Source organism: Vulpes vulpes, chromosome 14 (assembly GCF_048418805.1).
Source record: "Vulpes vulpes isolate BD-2025 chromosome 14, VulVul3, whole genome shotgun sequence".
Taxonomy (NCBI): Eukaryota; Metazoa; Chordata; class Mammalia; order Carnivora; family Canidae; genus Vulpes; species Vulpes vulpes.
In genome coordinates this window covers 60,702,380-60,716,449 of record NC_132793.1, presented here as the reverse complement: position 1 = coordinate 60,716,449, position 14,070 = coordinate 60,702,380, and the positions used below count along the sequence as shown (strand labels likewise).

At 38.5% G+C, this 14,070-nt stretch overlaps 1 protein-coding gene across 1 annotated transcript in view; it reads left to right on the top strand.

Annotated features, from left to right (window-relative positions):
• Positions 1-225: 225 nt before the first annotated feature.
• The window catches only part of ERAP2 (endoplasmic reticulum aminopeptidase 2), a 39,950-nt gene continuing 26,105 nt past the window's right edge, over positions 226-14,070 (top strand). Inside the window, exons 1-5 of the mRNA XM_025992854.2 lie at positions 226-383; positions 3,068-3,760; positions 6,970-7,108; positions 10,777-10,911; positions 12,544-12,664. Of these exons, the coding sequence (XP_025848639.2) occupies positions 3,207-3,760; positions 6,970-7,108; positions 10,777-10,911; positions 12,544-12,664 (949 nt within the window). The 5' untranslated portion in view covers positions 226-383; positions 3,068-3,206. The remainder of the gene's footprint in view (positions 384-3,067; positions 3,761-6,969; positions 7,109-10,776; positions 10,912-12,543; positions 12,665-14,070) is intronic.

The following is a 14,070-nucleotide window of genomic DNA, read 5'->3' as shown; positions in this document are numbered from 1 at the left end:
GAGGAGTCAAGGAGACTTATTTGAAGGCCATTGTGAGGAGCAAGGGGGACCTAGACGACTTGAATGGCTCTGGGAATTCTTTAAACTTTGGATACAAAGAGATTGAAAGCGAAGGATCAAAAGGACTTCGCAACAAGCTGGAGAGGGGGCAGGATCAAAATAGGTCTATGGTCCAATCACAGATGATGGAGGAGGGCTTGAAGCAAGACAAAGTCTTGTGCTTTTGGACTAAAGCTCTTGTCTGAAGCCCCATTCATCTTTACCATAATGAACCAGCCAGTGCTGTAATCAGGAAGTATGCAAAGTTCTGGGTCTTACCAGAACAGAAAGTGAAATCAAAAGCAACTTCCCTTTCACTCAAATCTGCAACAGCATGGAGTAAGGTAACACATCAATATTTCTCTTCAATGTTGTCTTAAAGCTCAGAATTTTTCAGTGAGAATGATTGATTACTAGAACTTAAGCTACAAAAAATGCTAGATTGAGGAGCTCTTGTAATGTAAGGTGGGGCTCTGGGGGAAGGGAGCGAATCTGGCACTACTGCCTTGCAAAGTATGTGAGGTTAAGGTTGGGAGTTGATTTAAGAATCCCTCTGCTTTACTGACTCACTCTCTTTCAGAGATCTTTTAGCCTTTCCCAGACATTTGCTGCAATTCCTGTCTTGGATCGCAGGATGTTTTTGTTCACTGCAGTGCTCTTGGATGTAAAGGAAAGTCCCCGAGACCAAGGGTCAAGGACTATATATTCATCCCCATTTTGCTTGAAATTTCCCATGTGATTTTGGGAAAGTCACTTATTCTTAGGTTCTTTATCCAGACACCAAAGATCTCTATCAGCCGGCCTTTCAAGGGCTGTATGAATAAATAGCAAGGCCTTTTTCTCCAGTCTTGACCAATGAAATACAGCTTTCTTGGAGTGTGTCTGCTACAAGTAGGGACAGAACTAATCCTTAATTTATGCCAGATAATTCAAGTAATAATAATCACAATAATAATTTAATAGTTAACATTCATTATGTGCTTTGTATGGGCTAGTTGTGGCACTATATCAAATTCTTCCTATGAGTTATCTCATTTAATCTTCCTAGGTGAGGATGGTATGATTATTACACTATTTTATAAGGTGAGAAAACTTACACTCAAAAAATAAAAAAAATTGGGCAGCCCAGGTGGCTCAGCGGTTTGGTGCAGCCTTCGGCCCAGGGTGTGATTCTGGAGACCTGGGATCGAGTCCCATGTCGGGCTCCCTGCATGGAGCCTGCTTCTCCCTCTGCCTGTGTCTCTCATGAGTAAATAAATAAAATCTTTAAAAAAAATTGTTCAAAAATCATATAGGTAAGTGCATTGGAACTAGTATTAGAATCCAAGCCCTCTGATTCCCAAGCTCATGACTTATCAAATAAGCAATTATTCAAACATTTTCATTTTTAAAACATTCAGAAATTTGAGGTAATAGACCAATTATGGTTTTGTGTTTTAGAGGTTCTTGGAACACTAAGGTTTAGTAGCTGTAATTTTTTTTTTCAAAGATTTATTTATTTGGGAGACAAAGAGCATGAAGGAGGAGGGGCAGAGGAAGAGGGAGAGAGACTCTCCAGGAGACTCCTTGCTGAGTGTGGAGCCCAATGGGGGGCTCAATCTCAAGACCCTGGGATCATGACCTGAGCTGAAACCAAGAGTCACACACTCAACCGAATGAACCCTTCAGGTGCTCCTAGCCATAATATAATGCTTACCTAAAAAAGATAGGAAAAATGTCATTATCTTTTTTTTAAAATTTTATTTATTTATTCATGAGAGACACAGAGAGAGGCAGAGACGCAGGCAGAGGGAGAAGCAGGCTCCCTGCAGGGAGCCCCACGTGGGACTGGATCCTGGGACTCCAGGATCATGCCCTGGGCCAGAGGCAGGTGCTCAACCGCTGAGCCACCCAGGCATCCCTCATTATCTTTTTAATTAAAAAAATTTCCCCAGCTTATTGAAATATAACTGACATTATATTATTATGTAAGTTTAAAGTGTATGATGCATTGATTTGATACATTACATATTACAAAATGATTACCACCATTGCATTAGCTAACACCTCCATCCCATCCCATAATTACCATTTCTTTCTTGTGGTGAGAAAGTTACAGATCTACTCTTTTGAGAATATACTGAGAATCTACTCAACATTCAAGTACAAGATACAGTATGATTATCTACAATCACTGCTGTACATTAGATCCCTAGAACTTGTTAAATCGTTTTGTGCCCATTTCCCCCACTGCACAGCTCCTGGTAACCACCACTCTACTCTGTTTCTCTGAGCATTGCTTTTGTAGATTCTACACATACATGATATACGGTATTTATGTGTCTTTCTCTATCTGACTTATTTCACTTGTCCTTAGTGAAATAATACATAAATATTCTCACTAAGAATATTAGAAACTCAAACTTTTTTCCTGTATCTTTTGATGTTTTGGAAATATACCAAGGGTAAACACTGAACTTGACCAGCATCCTTTCCGCCAACAGCCATAGAATAAAGCCATTCAGATGATGCTATTCATTGAAAGAGGTGAAGTTCAACACTATTAATAATTATACCTGGTGTCCAAAGAACATAGAGTTTCATAGTGACTCAAGGCAAAATAGAGACCACCTGTGCAGCTTATTTTCAGGTGTCCAGGATACAGCTAGAATGATGTAGCCAAATGTTAAAAACATTTAAACATTAATTCACTAAATCATTAGTGAATTCATTAGTGAATTCGTTAATTCATCATTAAACATAATTCACGCAGTGAATTTATATACCTGCCTTATGTTTATTGCATAAGAATGCAGAGGGAATTCTATACATGCAGTTTTAAGGCAGAGTCCTTTCTTTCATTTGGCCTCTACAGGATTTTTTTGTAATAACTAAATGATAGCTCAATTTCTACTTTATTGTGTGGTTATTTAGCTTGATCCTAACAGCAGGTTTTCTCCATTCACAAACATACTTTTACTTTTTAAAGATTTATTTATTAATTGAATTCTTTTTCTACATGCTATAAATGTTTTCTTTTTCCTCCTAGGTCAAATCCATCATTGAAACATATCGTTCGGATCCTGTGTGATGTAACTGGAGCTAGTACAGTGCTATAGAGAATTATGCAATTTAGCCTGGATATTAATTTGTCTTCTGGAGAATGATTTAGTATCCATTTGTCTACAATGGCTAATTCATGCAGAAAACTGATATTTAATATTTACATGGGATTTTACTGCTCAGCCATCTTGCCCAAAATATGCATTTGTTCTCAATTTTCAATGTCATCTATTGATCTGTTAAATATGGACCCTGGGGCTTTCCCAGTAGCCACCAGTGGGGAACTATTTCCTTGGAATAAGCTAAGGCTCCCCAGCATGGTCGTTCCCCTCCACTATGACCTCTTGGTCCATCCAAATCTCACCTCTCTGGACTTTGTTGCATCTGAGGAGATTGAAGTCCTGGTCAGAGATGCAACCCAATTTATCATCTTGCATAGCAAAGATCTTGAAATCATGAATGTCATCCTTCAATCAGAGGAAGATCTGAGATACAGGAAACCAGGGAAAAGGCTGAACATTTTGCATTATCCTGCTCATGAACAAATTGCACTGTTGGTTCCAGAAAAACTTATGGCTGATTTGAGATACTCTGTGGCAATTGATTTCCAGGCCAATTTAGCCAATGGTTTTGAAGGATTTTATAAAAGCACATACAGAACTCATGGTGGTAAAACAAGGTAGGACATTGCTCTAGCTGTTTAGTCTCTTGTGATACTTTCCTTATGGGTGACATCTGTTTGCCAGGAGCCCATTTCAGCAGTCTTTTATGAAAAGCTCAATAAACTGTGAGAAACTTGGAAGAAGCAGCAGCTCTGCGATTTATTAAGGAAATCTCAGTAAAGATGGGAACACAAAATGCAGAGGCATAAACAACTAGAGGGAGAATGACTAGGACAGATGAGTATGTGACTGTGTTGAGACAGGTATATTCGTGTGCTAGGGAGAAGGACGGTCCTGGCACAGAAAGCTGAAATAGGGAAGGCTTCTCAAAGGAGGTGAGTCTTGATCTGGAACCAGAAGGAAATGCAAGTGAGATTTGGGCTGAGAGAACGGAAGTGAGAATGTGTGTACATTGCCCAGGAAACAGCATGACTCAAATCTAAGAGGCAGGAACAAGTCTGTTTGGAGAAATGAGAAATATGGATTGACCGGCATGGATTAAGGACAGTGACAAAGGAGAGAAGTAGAGTATAAAGGGGTCAGATCATGCAAAGACTTTGAACTTCTTGTAGGGAGGTTAGGCTTTTCCTCCAGTGCAGTAGGAATTCTCAGGAGCTTCTGATCTGAGGTATGCTCCATAAAGCTCAACTATATGTTGAGAGTACATTACAGAGAGGGAGAGAGGGGACATAGAGGACGGCAATTATTTAGGAGGCCATTCCAGTGGTGTGAGCAAGAAGTGAGGGTGGCTTGAGCCAGGCTAGTGGCAGTGCTTATGGAGTCAAGTGACTGAACTTGGCATTTGTTTTGGAGGGTAAAACAGAATTTTCTGATCGTTATGTGAAATTAGAGAAAGAGAAGCACCAGTGATGCTTTATAGAGTGGATGCTTTGGTTGCCCACGGCCAGGGTCCATCTGGGAGAGAAGAGGAGTCTGGTTTCAGTACTTTCCCACCTTTTATCAGTGACACTCAACAGCCAGTTAGAGAAACCCAAATACAGTGGCTTAACCACAGAGGAGGCCATTATTTTCTCATGCAACAGGAAGTCCAGAAACAGGACAGCTCAGGTTTGCTACAACCCTCTTCCGTGCTATCCGGGACCCAGGCTGCTTCTATCTTTCTGCTCAGCACCCCTGGCACGTGGCTTTCCTCCTAATACAAAATGATTTCTGCACCTCTAGGCATCAAGTCCACATTGTAGGAAGGGGGTGGGGGGTTGGGGGAGAGAAAAAGGCAAAAGGAAACATTTCAGCTGAATATTTTACAAAGTTTTCCCACTCATTGACTTTAACCAGGCCAGAATGAGTTATATTGCTCCACCAAGTTGCAAGAGAGTCTGAAGAGGTGATTCTTTTATCTGGACACATTGTCTTCTTGAGTAAAATCAGGATTTCATTGGCACTGGAGAAGGGGAATGAGTGGGTGACTTTAGCAATGTCTGCTACATATCTCTTCTTTCCTGCCTTAGGTGCTCACTACCCTCTGGGGACTCATGTGCTGTCCCCCTCCCCTGCCTAGTCCCCAGAAGTCCACTTAGGGGAGTCCTTTAGGCCCATGTCTTTGCCCCTCCCCTTGGGGACACCCCCTCAATGCAACCTCATTTCTCATGGGTCTAATCTCAGCCAGCTTAGTGCCAGATAGGGAATTTATTATCAATTTTGCTCACTTAGGCAACATGTGACCAGTGTGGCTTTTTCATTTTTTGAAGTGACAAAGCCTTCACCCCAAAGAAGTACTTTTTAAGGATATCATTTTGGGAGATGTGGGAAATTGGGAGGGGAGGGGAGGATTTTTTTGAGTACAGCTCTTGTAACTAACCTCAGGCTATTTGTGACTCTTCTTAAGATTAATTAGTTCTCTTCATACTCAATCACATAGTAGGCCTTACACATAGGATGATTTGCAGGACAGTGTCAAGAGACTCATGAATCTCTCTCTCTCTCTCTCTCTCTCTCACACACACACACACACACACACACACACACACACACACGACTTAACCTAAAATATAGAATAATCCAGTCAACAATAGTTCTTTGAGAAGCAAGAAATCACTACTTTGCATGCAGAGCTAAAATTAATTGTGCAAGTAGCAGAAAAGAAATTGAATTTTTCACTTTCCCAATATAGACTTACTATAAACAAAAGTTCACAGCAGTGAAAATTCTTCCGGGCATGTGGAACTCCTTTATTCTTGTAGTAGCTGCTACCAAATCCAAATAAAGCCGGAAGTTCCAAGCAAATCGTTTGGATCCCCAGCCTCATTCTCCAACTTATATTATAGAAACAAAGTGAATTGAGGCACAATTATCCTGACAGCTCCTCTTCTTTCCCTCCTGGGCCTTCTCCACCTTTATTTCTCCCCCTTCTCTAACAAAACTCTGCACTCCAGGTTTGTTTCTTAATTGAAGCTTAAAGTCCAAAGAATACGTCTATAATTATACAATTTCAGGCATTATCAAGGTGATAAGGTAGAGAGATTTGTCAGAATAACTATGTATCTATTATAGTCTGTGGACTGGAGCTACTTTGCTGGAAAGCAGAGAAAGCTAGAAGTTTCTGGGAGTTAGACTCTGCGCCCCCACCCCCACCCCGTGGGGTACAGAATATGAAATCCCAGCTCCTTGCTTCCGATAGGGGAAAACTCAAAGGTGTAGTTTCCATTCCAGAGCTCCCCAGAGTGCAGGCTGAAGCTGGATCCAGCCTGGCTTTTTCTTCTGTCCTCTCCTGTTCCCCTCGCTCCTTACCTACCTCCTTAGCATCTCCTGGGGGGCATGTTTTTATAAAGCAGGGCCTGCTTCCTGAGAACACAACCTAAGACATCCCTGATATTCACAAGTACTCAAATCTCCAACTGAAGCCCCCTCCTTAGGGATGGTCCTTACTCACTAATAATCGTAGTCACTTTTGGCATCAAATTGATGGGGCGTGCCTATTTCATTTAGCAGCTGAGTTACTGAAAGTCTCTGATCCTTGTCAACTACGAGTATGAAGGAGGTCATGTAAGTGGACTGTGAAGCACTGTGCATTATTTATGATTGGCAGCCACCAAACACAATTTTACCCCAGTTTTATTTAAGAAGACAGCCTAGATTCACTAAGATGATGGTTTGAGAAGTCAAATATATCACCTCCAGGTTTGATAACCTGTGTCCTGATGGCATAGTGCATTTCTTTTCTTGGTTTCACTTGCAAATTCTGGCTGGTGGTTTCTTAACTTCACAGAATAATTGCAGTAACGGATTTTGAGCCAACTGGAGCACGGATGGCTTTCCCTTGTTTTGATGAACCACTGTTTAAAGCCAAATTTTCCATCAAGATAAGAAGAGAAAGTGGACACGTTGCACTCTCCAATATGCCAAAGGTATTGTCACTTTCAGAAACTTTGGGGGAATCATTGCAAGTTGACCCTTGGTCTTTGTATTTATTTATGTATTTATTTATTGCTTATTTATTTATTTACATTTCCTGTTTTCAAATTTAAGCCGTTATTTATTTTTTTATCCATCTACATATTCTATAATAACCCCAATCCTTCTAGATTTTAACATCATTCTGTGTGGGGCATTGTTATACCAGAAGTTAAAAAAAACACAAAGTGATTTATATTTTATTTGTATTCATATGGAAACAATGTTCCTTTTAAATCTGTGTTACTTGGCTAGGGATGAAATTCAGAACCACCCAGACAGAGCAGCACTTCTCAAACTTTATTCGGATGAGTCATCTGAGGATCTTGTTAAAATTTAGATTCTGATCCAGCTTGGAGTGAGGCTCAAAGTTCTGGCTTTTTAACAAGCTCCCAGGTGATACCACTGCTGCTGGTCCAGGCATCACATTTAGAGCGGGAAGGATCTAGAGAACCCTGCCTGGGCTCGACCCTGGAAATTCTGAGCTAGTGATCTCTGAACTCTGATGAAACTTAGAAATTCTTTTTTTTTTCTTTTAAGTTCCATGGGTAACTCTTAAGATCGTCTGTGAAATTCATCTATTGTAGCCATATACTTTTTTTTAATTGAAAGAGACACTTGAACATTTTATTTGGACTCAAAATTCAGAGACTCGGAAAGATACAGCAGGCTGTGGGCCTCATTTGATATTTCCTCACTAATGATGTACTTGCCATTTGTGATGTTGGACAAAAAATATAAAATATTTCTCAACCACTGCTTGGAAAGTGAGACAAAATTAGAGGCTATTCTGATTGTTCTTCAGCAAAATGAGCAGCCCAGAAAGCAGCCGGGCCATCACAAGCCAGCAAGGGGCCCTACCACATTTTTCTCTCTGCCCTCCACAGAGATGGGCCTCTATGGATGAAGGGGAGAAATGAGTCGATAACATGAGACACAGAATTTCCCTAGATTTCTGTTTCATGCTGGTAAAGGTATTTGCTCTGATACACCGGCAGAGCAGATCAAGGGGGAAAGTGACAATACTCCATGTGACACATATCCTAGTTTTTCCCCGGTCACACGGACAGCAATTTAATCAGCCCACTCGTTTCGGGGTAAAAATGATCCTCTACTTGGAACTCCAAGTCTGCTTTCTAACTAAACGTTCATTTAAGGGCAGCTCAGTCTCTTTCCCGGCAGCTTTTAATTAATGTCATTTTTCCTATGAACAATCATGGAAGGTAATAAAAATATACTTATTGAAGCCTTTTAATTAAAATGCGGTGCAAATATAATTGCCATTTCATTATATGAGAATTTGGGTTTTTTATCTTTAGAATCCTCCAGCCATTTCTCATATTTAAGACAAATAAGTTAATATTTCAAAAATGTTTTATGCAATCCTTGAATACTTGCATTGCCTCAACTGACTTGTTCAGTTCTTTGGATCGTGCCTTTTCCAGCAAATATTGGCTTGACTTTCTGCTTCTCACCGACATGCCCAACCCAGGCTCTCTCAAAGTTGGCGGAAAAAGGGCAACTGAAGAAATGCCACAATCGTACACTCTGGCCAATCGCTGTAGCAATTAAGTTGGGTTATGGATTGGTGAGAAGAAGCAACACATGCTAAATTCTCAATCTGTTTAGTTAAGAATACAAGATTTCAAGGAAGTGAGGTAGCCAGCTAAGTTCTACTAGAGGCAGCCTATCTTTGGGGCCTCTCTTTGTTCCCTTCATTCCTTGAAGGAACACACACCTGCTGGCGACACTTGCTATGTAAGTAAAGTCCTGCCAATATTGAGAAACAGCTAAATCCTTGTCTAGCAACAAGTGTTCCCTACTTGGAGATTACATCATCATCCTGGAAGAACATACACTAACACCTCATATGCTTCCATTTAAGGCAATGTTAATCTACACGGGTTGTTCCCGGTTCCTGAACAAAACTCAACCTCCATGGGCTACATCTGCATCTGGAGGGAGAACACAGAGGGATCGCCCATTTGTCTCCTAACCACTCCTGCCACCAGTGTCTAGTGTCACAGACTCTCATTCTCCCGTAGTCCCACAGCCTTCCTCCTCCTTCCCTCCCAGCTCTAACACCCTAGCCCTATTTTTTTTTTTTTTACAGAGTTTGTTCCTAAGACTACAGTCATAAGGCCCTCTCCCCAGCCTCTGCCATAATTCTCACCTCTGTAGAAATATGTGCTCATAGAATTCTGGTTGAGTCAGACTCCTAAAAAAAAAGAGATTGCTTTTCTGCAAAGTTAACTTGTAGGATATATATATATATATATATGTGTGTGTGTGTGTATATATGTGTATATATGTATATATATGTATATATATATGTATGATATATCTATATATCATAGTCCAATATATACTGCCATCTTTTTAAAAGTATTTGGTCAGTGTCTTCTGCTTTATTAAAACTTTGGACCTCATTTTTTTAAAAATAGAATTCTGTAGAATCAAATCCTGTTGCACAAACACTAAATAGCGCAAACATTTGTTATTTAAGAATGCAAGGCAGTTTCTGGTAACACTTCAAGCTATTTTCTCTTGCCAAAGCAAACTGCGATCTTATCCAAACAGATAAAACATGTTTAACAAGCCCTGGTTAGTGCTGTCATGAGCCTGATGCCTTCAAAGGGATGTTGGGAGGGGAAAGCTAGTCTAAGAGCTGTTACCCATTTGAAGAAAGTGGTATTTTCAGATTCTTGGATCTGTGTCCGTTCAATATTTGGGGGCATTGTACCATGGTGGAGACCACCTCTGGGGCAAACAATCCTGAGAAAATAAAGACAGAATTTGGTAATTACTCAGTGATTTTGATAGATGTGGCTGACCAGTCTGTAGGCTTAAAACTTCTTACTTCTTCCGGAGATAGGCAGAAGCTTAAATTACTAATGACCTCCTTGGCCTGCCTGCTTTCATTGCTGAATCAATGAAGCAAAGATAAAATAAGACTATGACTCAAGCTGTCACACAGCAAGTGAAAGAATGAGCAATGTCTTTGGAGTCACACGGTCACATCCACATCTTGGTCTTGCTGTGTAACTAGCCATGTGATCCTGGGCCAATTCAGTTAATGTTTCTGAGGCTCTGTTTCCTCACCTGTGAAATAACACCTACCTCACACATAAATAATAAGAGGATTAAAAGATGATGAAAAGCATTTCACGGAGTTTTGCGTCCCATTCCCTTCTGCAACAGAGATTTCTTATATAACAAACAAAGGGAAAGGAGACATTCTTTGATATTTTTCCTTAGAAGTACAAATTTTGAATTTATGCCAGTGTTGGAGATTACTGCATTTCAAAAAAGTAGAACCATCTAAAATATTTTTATGCTTTCAAGAAACAAAATAAGAAATAAGATTTGGCATCATTCTGGAATCCCAAAAGTGGTACACTGAGTCTTCGAGGAAGTCCAGGGATTAAAAAAAAAAGAAAAAAACAACAACCCACAAAAGGAGGAGAGGAGAGATCACAATATTATGATGGGCCATTAATTTCCTATAATGGTATCAAGTGTCCTTCAAAGTGTCAGGACCTTCCTCTAACTAACCTGGCTTAAGTCATGGACATTGTAAAATACTCATATTTTCAAGTACTGTTTTTTCCTCTTCCTGTAGGTTAAGACAATTGAACTTGAGGGAGGCATCTTAGAAGATCACTTTGAAACTTCTGTAAAAATGAGTACATACCTTGTAGCCTACATAGTTTGTGATTTCATCTCTGTAAGTGGCACAACCTCCTCAGGGGTCAAGGTGAGATTGAGTTCTAATTTTATGCATTGTCCTGAGAGCAATAAGCTTTTATTTTCTTAAGATTTCTTTTTCTCTTATTACTAAAGTATCATGTTTATTTTACAAAATAGGCAAAAAATAGTTTATAAATCCCATCACCAAGATACAATGATTGATAATTTAGTGTAAACTGTTCAAATATTTTCTGTATGTATGTCAGTATATGAGAGTGTATACAATAGCTGTATATACTTACTCTTTACAAAATAAAGTTTAACCTTATTTCACTATATTTTTACCATAATATGCCATAAGAACTGATTGCCATTAAATTTTTCTATAATATTTTGTTATAATATTTTATAGTATATTTTATGGATATTTTCTATAATATTATGTTCATAATACCTTAGTGTTATATGGCATGGATGTACCAAAAATTTTAATCAGTATCTTGTTTTAGGACATTCATATTGTTTCCAATTGTTTTCTATAATAACTTTTTTCCCCAATGAGAGGTAGACTTTGTAATTTTTAAAGTCTTCATTATTTGAAAAAATTTACAACACCCAGTGAGTATCTTACAGTTTTGCAAATATCAATAGAGAAACATCATTATCATCATGTCCTTACCCTGAAGAACCAAATGTAGACATAAAAATATTCAAAGAACCATAAAATAATGCTTATTAAAAACAGCTATAATATGGCTATTTCAACTTATATACTTATTATACTTACAGATATATAGATATATATATCTACAATGTATCTACATACATAACATGCCCAGCTTCAGGTGTGCATAGGTAACAGAAATGTGAGCAGTCAGAGGGCACTATACTTCAAGTTCCAGTGAGCTTCCTAGGTTTCACATCCCAGCTCTACAATTTTCTATATGGGTGTATGGGTGACTTGGAGCAAATTAATTTTCATGTGTTTCTATCATTTAATAAGGTTGTTGAGAGAATTCAGTTAGATTTCACATGTATACATTTAGCACTGTGCCTGATAAGCCATCAAAAAATGGTAACTATTAACATATCCTTCCTATAAAAGTTCTCAGGGATTTCAGATAATTCAGAGCAAGAAAGCAAATCATGAAATGAAAGTAAACCCATCCCTGAAACCTGATGAAAGTGGAATGTAATTTTATTTTTTTCCACTCAGTGGCTATTTACTTGGAGGGAGTAAATGAACATATTTGATATTCTTGAGTTTAGAGTCAACTAGATCGGAAGATGGATCCAATAAGGTCTTGAAGACTTTCCAACTTATGTACTTATGTTTTATTTGACTTGTGCTGGTGGACACAATTCTGGAAGGCTAACACTCAAGTGCTAGAATGCATGACAGTGATGAGTTCAAGTGGCATCTCATGATAAAATGGATCCATATAGCTTGAAATTTACAGATTAGCACCTAGGAAATGGATTATAACAGGGAACACAGAGTTGTTTGTAATTCTTAAGACTGACTTTTGCTGTAATGCTTTATGGAACATCTTATCCCCATCAAAAACATGCTTAATTCTATCACAATCATTTCTTAAAAAATGTGGTCTACCTTTCTTTGAGTGAGGACTGTCAGGAATGGAATTGTGCCAAGGATTTGTGATATTCAAAGACCACTTCTTCTGATTAATATTTCCAGGTGTCTATCTATGCATCCCCAGACAAATGGAGTCAAACACATTATGCTTTGGAAGCATCATTAAAGCTGCTTAATTTTTATGAAAATTACTTTGATATCAACTATCCACTCCCCAAACTGGGTAGGTTCAAATTCCATGTCATTATATTTATTTTTGCTTATAAACCTTGCTTTGATTTTTTATATGTGATTTAAATGAGTACTGAAGAGATTCAGTTAGCCCAGGAAGCAATAATTTTACTTCAGAGATGGTTCTTGAGCATAGAGAAGGTATTTATGAGAAGTACAAGTAGTGTGGATCATTTTATTCTTTTATTAGGTTCATATTAAAATAGCTGCATGGCAGGTTAGATTTAATTGAATGAAGTTTCCAGAGCATACAACCTTTTCTATGCCTTAAAGATCATATGAAATGTATTTATTTTTTAAGATTTTATTTATTTATTCATGAGAGACACACACACACACAGAGACAGAGACACAGGGAGAGGGAGAAGCAGGCTCCATGCAGGAAGCTTGATGTGGGACTCGATCCCCGGTCTCCAGGATCACACCCTGGGCTGAAGGCCACGCTAAACTGCTGAGCCACCCAGGCTGCCCGAAATGTATTTTATTTTTAAAAATATTTTACTTATTTATTTATTTGAGAGAGAGAGAGTGTTTGAGCATGAGCAGGAGGAGAAGCAGATGGAGAGAGAAAGGGAGAAGCAGACTCTTCACTGATCAGGGAGCCCAACTCGGGGCTCAATCCCAGGAATTTGGGATCATGACCTGAGCCAAAGGCAGATGCTTACCCGACTGAGCCACCCAGGTGACCCTATAAAATGTATTTTAAAAATACATAACTGAAAAGAAGGGTATAGTATAGGAAAAATTATACCAGATATAAGTATCTCTAATGACTATAGGAAATAATCCAATTAATATAAAATCATCAGTGCAATTTACAAAAGGAATTATTCCCACAGGTGAAGTACCAATGAATACTAATTTTTATTGATGCTAATTTATTTTTGATTGTCTTATAAATATTTGTTTTATCCACTAGAATTAACTAGTGTTAATTCCAGGCAATGTAATCACAAGTCAAGTGGCTTGGTTTGTTTCAACTTAAAAAGAATTACCTTTCTTTTTAGTCACAGTACTTCTTCCAAAATGACATAGCAGAATAAAAAGTAAAAATTCCAAGATTAAATATTAGCCAGAAATTTTATGACCTACGTGACACCAATGGCAAAGGATAAGCATACACACACATAGAGATATAATATAAATTAATATACGTTATGCCCGAGTTGCTTAAAGCTGATCACATTTCACTTTTTTTACTCAAGACTTTGTTAAGAGGTAGAAAAAATATCAATGCTGAAAAGGAAATTGAGGTCAGAAATAATTGATGCCCGCAGCTTTTTTCCTGTACTGCCTTAGAAAGGACACTTGCTCATAATAGAAGCTGTATGTTCTTGAAGTACTAATTGAAATATTGACAATAGAGATTTCTCCTAAAAGATGTTTTTCTGAAATTAA